This window comes from Echinops telfairi, unplaced genomic scaffold (genome assembly GCF_000313985.2).
Source record: "Echinops telfairi isolate 266 unplaced genomic scaffold, ASM31398v2 ScPeMD7_7417;HRSCAF=8455, whole genome shotgun sequence".
Lineage (NCBI taxonomy): Eukaryota > Metazoa > Chordata > Mammalia > Afrosoricida > Tenrecidae > Echinops > Echinops telfairi.
In genome coordinates this window covers 1921310-1929778 of record NW_022111317.1, presented here as the reverse complement: position 1 = coordinate 1929778, position 8469 = coordinate 1921310, and the positions used below count along the sequence as shown (strand labels likewise).

General features: G+C 60.3%; 1 protein-coding gene across 1 annotated transcript in view; it reads right to left on the bottom strand.

Moving 5' to 3' along the window:
• Nucleotides 1-4159: 4159 nt before the first annotated feature.
• The window catches only part of LTO1 (LTO1 maturation factor of ABCE1), a 7667-nt gene continuing 3357 nt past the window's right edge, over nucleotides 4160-8469 (bottom strand). Inside the window, exons 3-6 of the mRNA XM_045297140.1 lie at nucleotides 8277-8403; nucleotides 6736-6809; nucleotides 5674-5791; nucleotides 4160-5532 (exon numbers count right to left, since the gene is read on the bottom strand). Coding sequence (XP_045153075.1) covers nucleotides 5464-5532; nucleotides 5674-5791; nucleotides 6736-6809; nucleotides 8277-8403 — 388 coding nt within the window. The 3' untranslated portion in view covers nucleotides 4160-5463. The remainder of the gene's footprint in view (nucleotides 5533-5673; nucleotides 5792-6735; nucleotides 6810-8276; nucleotides 8404-8469) is intronic.

The following is an 8469-nucleotide window of genomic DNA, read 5'->3' as shown; positions in this document are numbered from 1 at the left end:
GGAGTGTTGATAAAACTTTACTGACAGCTTGCTGGTCCCTGTGCAGGCGGAACTGGCTCGGGGCATCTGGAGGCCACAGCACCACAGCTGTGTGGACAAAGGACTGGGGACTGACATCTCGGGCATGGAACGGGCAGCCTCGGCTTCCTGAGGAATGGCTTCCTTCCTTCCCTCCCGGGTCCCCGGTCCCAGTCTGTTCCAGCAGCACAGGCCGGCTGCACACACTTGCTGGCGCTTCTGGTGGAGGAGGGTGGCCGGGGCCTCAGGGACACTGTGGTTGGACACCACCAACCAAAAGGAACAAAAGACAGTGACCCCTCAGAGAGAGGCGAACTGCCCCTGTGGGTTTCTGAGAGTGCGGCTCAGTGGTTCTCAGCCTTCCTCATGCTGCGACCTTGTAATACGGGCCTCAAGTTGTGGTGACACCCCCCCACAAAAAACGGTAAAATTATTTTCATTTACTTCATCACTGTAATTGTACTGCTGTTAGGAATCAGGCGACCCCTGTGAAAGGGCTGTTTGACTCCCAGAGGTTGAGACCCACAGGTTGAGAGGCGCTGCTGTGCCTCCTTATGGGAGCAGCATGCCCTGTCTTTGTCCTGTGGAGAGGCTGGTGGTTTTGAACTAGCAGCCCAGTGTGTATCCACGACACCACCAGGGCTCCTGGTGCGTGGACCCCCAGAAGGGACTCTACCTGCCCCACTGAGGACAGGTTCGGAAGAGTTTGTGGATGGAGTGAGAGAGAGCAGGGGCTTGGTCTGCAAAGCGGAACCCCAACCCCAGCATGGCTGGCTCGGGGCTCCCCCCAGCCCCAGCAGCTGTGGTGGTTCTGAGTGCACACCCCGTAGGTCACAGGTCCCTCTCAGCAGGGGCCACCTACCCCAGCAGTCCCGGGGCTGGCGTGTCCACTGCTGGTGATGAGGACCTCCTGGCTTCGCTGCATCAGCGGGAGGGCAGGAGGGCGGTGACGGGGCGCTGTCCACTGCTGGCGTCTGTCACAACCACGTGGAAGAGGGGCTGGGCAGGCAGAGAGGACCACGAGGGCACAGGCAGAGGCTGGGCTGGGCGGGCTGAGTAGGCTGTCAGAGTGGAGATTCGTTATGGGATACCATGGGTTGCGTGGATTTGGCCTTTCTCTACAAGGGCATGACTGAGTGTGAGTATGCAAATGAGGTCCTTGTGGCCCACCACGGGGATTGGACAGCTTGCCGGTAACGCAAATAAGGTGTATGTGAAACCTAACCAGGGGACTGCTCAGTTTTGCCATACCACTAAGAGTCACGTGAGCAGAGGCAGAGAAGGGGGACCTGATGACTACCTATAAGAAGGGAGCAGGGCAGGCCCTTTGGACCCAAGGTCCCTGTGGTGAGAACCTCCTTAGACACAGGGCAAGGACAACGGCAGCGAAACAGAGGGGGGAGGGGATATGTGGTATGCCCTAGTGGGATGGCAGTTGATGACGTGGGACAAAATGTATGTGGACCCTGGAAAAGTCATCTGCTCTGTCCACTGTCACCCAGGTGGGGGGGGGGCCTAAGATGGCAAGGACCAGCAGGCCAGGTCCAGTGTCCCACAGCTATCTGCAGAGACAAAGGACTGAGCAACTGAGCGCATCCAGGCAGGAGGCTGTTGGTGGGCACAAGCAAAGCGCTTTGTAACGCTTGGCCGAGCAGGGTGGTGAATGGGTCTGAGAGAAGTGTGCCTGTGGGCTGTCCGGACTGCCCCACTGCATCCTTAGATGATCCTGATGCTCAGTTGTAGCATGTTGCTGCCGTAACAGATCCGTCTTTGTGTGGACACACTGGATTCTGCGCGGTCACTGCAGGGAGTGGTCGCACCCAGCAGAGCTGAGGGGGTCACTCTGTGTGAGGGACAGTGGGTGCCAGGGTCGGTCTGTGTGGGGGACCCTGGTGCCAGGGTGGGTCTGCGCGAGGAACGGTGGTGGCAGGGTGGGTAAAAAAGGTGGGGAGGTGGAAGGTCTGAACTCGGCCTCACAGGCACCGGTCCTGGACCGATGCTGACAGACACCCGCCCCTGCACCCCCCCCCACATGCTCGCAGCCGGCTGGGGCCGAGGCGGTGGGAAGGGCTCACTGCTGTTCCGAGAGCTTGGTCTCCAGCTCTCAGGTCAGCAGCCGATCATTCACAGTAGCCGCTGGTCTGCGGCTATGGGTGCAGGTTCCCAAATATCCCTGACCTACTGCATGCTCCACCCCTCCACCACCCCGCCTCTCAGCAATTTAAAGCTGGTGTCCTCTCTCAGAATACAGTGTGGGTATCTGCTTTTACAGCCCCCCCACATTCTGGTCCTGCAGTAAGGGTGACACCTTCAAAAACCTGCTGCCATTGGCTTAACTCAGGTGTCCTGTGTGCTCGGAGGCACCTGGAGTCTACTCAGAGGGCTCACTTTGGGCTAGTGCTGCCCAGACTGTCCGACTGCCTCGCTGCTGCTGGCATGTGCAGCGGCACTGAGGGCAACTCACAGCGCCCCGCTGCCTGACAAGAACGGCCCCCACCCTCACAAGAAGCCTAGATCACTCTTCTAGGAACAGATGACAGCCGGGCCTTTGCCCACAGGGCAGCAGCAGGCACATCACCATCGCGCCACCAGGGGGCCCTTCTGGCTGCAGGAAGGAGACAGACAAGCCGAAGGACCCTGCGGGCAGAGCAGTCACCCATGGACTCCACAGTCCACAGGCTGGTGGGGACCCACCTTCCTGGACCCCAGGGTCAGACACCCTAGAGCAGTGGTTCTCAGCCTTCCTAATGCCAAAACCTTTCAGACAGTTCTTCATGTTGTAGTGATCCACCCCCCAGACCATAAAATTATTCTCGTCGCTACTTCATCATTTTGCTACTGTTATGAATCGGGCAAATCTCTACTATAAAGGGTCCCAACCAGCCCAGGATTTATGATGTGTATTTGCTTCCCCAGTGATTAAAAAAAGGCACATTAGTCAAAGCAGATGATGCATAAAAGATCAACCTTACCAGGGAGATGGCCACTGCCCACCCCACCCCCACCCCTGCAGTAAGTGCGAGCCCACCATTGGCGGCAGGGATGAGGTGCACGCAGCAAGCCTGGTGAGCCCCTTGTCTCAGCCTCAGCCCTGCAGGGTGTGTGAAGCCCAGCAGAGGTGTTGTCTTCCTCCCTCAGCCCCCATGTGGGCTCTCCCCTCAAGAGTGTGGGGGTATCGCGTCCGAGAGCCAACAAGACAGATGGGATGGGAGGTGTGGACAGCAGACAGCCATGGGTGTGGCCACCGAACTCTCTGAGGGCCACTGGCCAGTCCTCCATACAGTCAGGTGCTGCCATCCCGACTCTCAGACCCTGAAGGCAGGGCTCTGACCCTTCAGAAAGCAGGCGGCCCAGCTCTCCCGGGCCAGTTGCCAACAGAGAGCCCTGCAGACAGAGAAAGACCCTGCAGACAGAGACACCCTGCAGGGTTCCCAGGGCTCCAACCCTTCTGGAAACAGGCGGTCCCGGCTTTTTGTCCTGGGGCATTGGCTGGGCCTGAACCACTGGCCTTTGGGGTATCAGCCAGTGCTGCTTTTAACACGGCACCAGCCAACCAAGCGCCCATGCCCTTGCACTGATTCTGGCTCACTGGCTAAGGAGGACCGGGCTATGGGCGCTCCACGGTAGTCGGCCTCTGCCAGCTCTCTCTCCCAGGGAGGGGCCGGTGGCTTGAGGCTGGTCATTTAGCCACGGTGCCACCAAGGCCCTGCTGCCATGATGAACTAACTCCCTGCCCTGCAGTCACTTCTGACAGGACAGAGCAGATCTGCCCCCTCTGGCTTTCCAAGGCCACATCCTCACAGGAGCAGAGCCTCCTCTCCCCCGTGGGGTGGCTAGTAGGTTTGAACAGCTGACGTGGCAGCAGCTAAGTACGCCCACAATACCACCAGGACCTCTTTAAACACTACGGATCATGAGAGGGTGCGGCGTCCCGGCAGGCAAACCCACGACTTCCCACTTCCTGCCTTGGATTCCGGATCTTTCTCTGGGGCCCCTTGTTCCGCGTGGAAGCCCTCAGTCTCTCTGGCCTGCGTGGGCGGTGAGCTCCGTAAACACAGTGTTTCCTGCACGGACGTCTCTGCACCGAGAGGATCACGCAGGTTTTTCATTTTCGTCCATTAACGGAGTGCGTTACACCATCTTTTGATAAACCTTTTTATTATGAATCAGGTGATGGTTCGGGGGAAAATCATAGTCTCGTACTCAACGATTAATCCACATGTTTTGTCTCACCTCGTCTACTGCACTCCCCGTGAGCCCCCATCCTCCTGGCTTCCTGTCCCTTTCTGTCCTCACCCTCCGAACGCGTCCTTGGGTAAACGCTGCCCTTGGGATCCTACATGGCTGCGTATTCCAACACGGGGCTGAGTTTAGTTCTGGGCCTGCAGATGACTAAGGGCCACTGACTCCGGCCAGTAAGTGTGGCCTGGAGTCCTGCTGTACACTGGCCTCCCAGTCTCTCCGGGGCCCAGCTGCCCCAGCTGCGGTGGAAGTTGGACACCATCGAGTGCTTCTGGTCCCTGGGCTGCGTTTCCATGGAGAAACCCAGAGCCGCACCGCAGACAAGGTCTGAGGGCCCCGGCACTGCTCACCGAAGGGGCACAGGTGAAAGGTCCTCGGTTGGCCTCTCGGTGCTGTTGAGAACGTGCGGGGCGGAGCTCTGCGTCACTCAGCAGCAGACGGACACCACCGCCACCCTCTTCTGAGCTGTTCTTCCCCCAGGGACATCCACGCACTGCCCCCAAGCTCTCCATTGCTGTGGTCAATGCGACCCCACAGAGAGCTGGCCAAAGAGCCAGAGGCTCAGGGCAGGCCTCCTCCTAGTTGAGTGGGGGCAGCTGCTTGGGTGGAAGGAGGCTTCAGGGACAGTTCAGCTGGGGGTTTTAAGGTGAGGGGCTTGGCCATGCCTTCATGGAAGCTCCTGGGCCAGGCTGGCCACTTCCCTGTCTCAGCACTGCCCACCAAGCCTGCTGCAAGCAGGACAGGCCAGCATTCGCTGGGGCTGCTGCCATCCGGGCCGGAGCCTGAACTCCACGTCAGATGGCCCTGTGCTTGGGCAGGTACTGGTCCAGGTGGTCAGACGTGGGGCCTCTGCGTGACTCTCCATAGAAGAGACTCCTGCTGTGATCTAATCCAACACAACACAGTGCCCACCCCCAGGTGAGGATCAGGAAGGGTCGCAGTGACTGTCCCTGCCCCAGGGGCTCACTACACACCTCCCCGACTCACTGTCTTACAAACTGGTCCTCTGGTTTCCCTTCCCGGTTCTGGGATGGCTAGGTGGCCCCCTGGGGGAGCAGCCAAGGCACAGGACCCCGACCTGGCATGACTGCTGCGGACAGAGCCCACAGTGGAGACCCCTCGTCACTTGGCCTTTAGTCCCGTTTCAGACGCGCACTGCAGGGACAGCTGGCTCAGGATGTGTCCTCTGTCCTCTTCTCCGCCTCAAAACGAGAGTCCAGGGCCGTCTGTAGGAACCCTGAAGTCCGGTTGGACGTTGAGCAAGGAACACAGCTGGAACGAGGGGAGGTCACTGGCTGTTGAGGGCCTGTGTGTCACTCTACCAAGGACGCGCAGTCCTCAGCGCCCCCGGCGGCTCTTCCTGCCCGCTCGCCCACCCGCCAGCCTGTCCTCAGGGGAGACGCACGCACCAACCTGCTTAAACTTCCCTCGGATTCTGTCTAAGTCTTCGTGTAGCCGCTCATACGCGGGGTCTTGGTACGGGAACTTCTGGATCATTCCAACCAGTGAGTCCAGGGCCTTCATCTTTTTGCTGTGAACACAGGGAGGCAGACGTTGTTCCCGGGGGTACACGGCCACTCGTGCTGTAGCTGCGCCCAGTTCACATGGAAAGGGACACCAGGAACATCTGTTGACCGTGATCCGGGTGAGTGCGTCAGTTCTGTCACATGACAGTGTTTATTCACCTGGCAGCCTGCCTTTGCCCACACCCAGGGCCTCAGCACCCAACATGGGGCCGCGGGATGGCGGGCCCCTGGGCTAGAAGCATGGAGAGAGACAGACAGAGTGGGCGGGCGGGGCAGAACGCAGGGGGCAGGAGGCGGCCTGCTCTGGACCTGGGCTGAGTGTGTGCAGACAGACAGAGAGCGTGGGGACAGGAAGCAGCCTGCTTGGGATGTGGGGACTCTCCAGGATATAGAGAGGCAGCCTGTGGGGTTCAGCTGCAGGGAGCCCAGTGAGCTGTCCACGGGGCAGGAGCTTTGCTGGAGTGGCGGTGGGGGAGCAACCTCGCTGGGTCTTGCAAGGACAGCGCAGGTATTCTCTGCGGCTGAGTCCCCAAGACCAGAGCAAGAGCCCAAGGGACTTAAAGCCCCCCACACCTGGCTGGGGACTGCGGGCGAGGGGGCTTCTGGTGCACAAAGTGGAGCCAAGCTGAGGCTTCCTGGAGTGGGTGCTTCTGGACACTGACTTATCAGGGAGCTGGGCTTGCTGAACCACAGAGCTTGTGCTGAAGGCCTTCGGGTTGGGACTTCCAGCAGGGCAGTGTGCCCTTTGGACATCTGTTAGCAGACTGGGCAAAACTGTAACGCGTGCTGGTAAACAACTACCCTGAAGGCTTCTCACGGGCATGACCACTTGTTCACTCCCTAGCAGACCCTCAGTCACCAACTTGGGCCATGCGGTCTCCGCAGCCGCCGCGATGGCTATGAGAAGCCACAGGGGTTCCGGCACGGCACCCCAAACTCTGCACTTTACCTGTCCTTCTCGGCGGCCGGGCGGCTGTGCAGGAGGCATTTCCAGGCAAGAGCAAAGCCGTGATAGCAGCCAATCTGTCAAGTCAGAAAACATCACGGAGATGGGACCAAGCACCTCGCTGCCTGGGTCCTGGTACCCATGCCACACGCCGTGCCACCGTGTCCACACCCCTGGAGGACAGGGTGGAGCCGCCCCTGGGGTTTCCGGAACTCTACTCTTTACGGGAGCAGAAAGCCATGGAGCAGCTGGTGGGTCAGCGGTCAGCAGCCTTAGAACGACCTTGCTGTCAACAGCCCAACATGTGACCACTATGCCAAGGGCGCCCAGGTGGCCTCTGGCCTCATCCTCAGAGTCTCCCTGTCTGGGGTACGTCATGGAGGAAGGAGCAGGGCCAGGGATTTCTGAGTCTGAGCTACAGGAGACACCTTCACCCCAAGTGTGGTCAACCCCCTCCCCCAAAAAAACCTCACTGCCATTGAGTCTGTTCTGACTCCGAGCGACCCTACAGGGCAGGGCAGACCCTCCCCTGTGGGTTTCCACACTGTGCCTGCTCACAGGAGAAGTCTCGCCTTTCTCCCGTGGAGCGGCTGGTGGTTTCAAACTGCTAACTTCCCAGTGAGCAGCCCACGCATAACCACTGCACCACCGGGGCTCCTCAGTGTGGTCAACACGCCTTTAAAACAAAGATGAGCACACTGGGGGGAGGGACGCTCGATCCCCGGAAGTGGAGGGGCCAGGATGGAAACTAGAGCGCGGTCGCGGGCACTGGACAGGAGGGCAGAAGCCCGTTGCCGTGCACACTGCCGCCAGGCCGGGCCGAGGGACAGGACACCGTGGTCCTGCCTTGCTGTCCAGGAGCATGGGCTGGGGGAGAGTGCCAGGCGGCCAGAACAGTCCTGTGAGCCTCCACTGTGAAGGGAGCGCCTCTAGCCCAGTCAAGCCCCCGTAGGGCGGATACCCTGACCCCAAACCCAGAGAAGCAGGACCAGAGCGCCGGCCGGGCTGCTCCCAGGAACGCTGGTGTTTGCAGCACGCACGCTCTGCGCTGAGCACTCGCAGCAACTCTGTCTACCCGACACCCTGAGACTCCGCAGACTTGCTGGTCAGGGCAGCGATCTGTGAGGGCCAACCGGGGAAAGCTGCAGGCTTCGCTCAATGCCAGTGGGCACCTACATCGGGTGTTTTCCAGGGGCACACTGTCAGTGACCATGCGGCTGGCTTAAGTTGCCACCGGACAGCCCCGTGATGCCCCATCAAAGTGGAGAAGAGGTCAAAGAAAGGCGTGGTGACAGCTCAGGGCGACAGGAAGGTGGTCAGACTGCGCTGTGTCAAAGGCTGGGCCCTGGCGTGCCGCGAGCTCAGGCCCCCCAGAGGCCCCGGTGCCCATCAGTACAGACGTGGGTCCTCCTGCAGTACTGCAGTTTCATCTGCAGTCGGGGCAGTGGTGGGACCACTCTGCGAATACGCTGCCGTCACCGGGCCCGGCCTTCTGGTTGAATCGCACCAGAGGCCAGTTCTCGAGACGCCGGGCCCCTGCTCACCTCAGATCCGACCTTGGCTCCGTAGACCGCGCCGTGCTGCCGCCCCTCCACCACACCCAGACTGCTTCCTTCCTCGTAGCCTTCCCGGTAGCCTTCCCCGTGAAACCTGCGGCAGAGAAGCCGCACGCTCCGTCAGACAGACTCTGCCATCGAGGCCAGGCCGACTCACAGCCACCCTCTAGGCCAGGGTAGG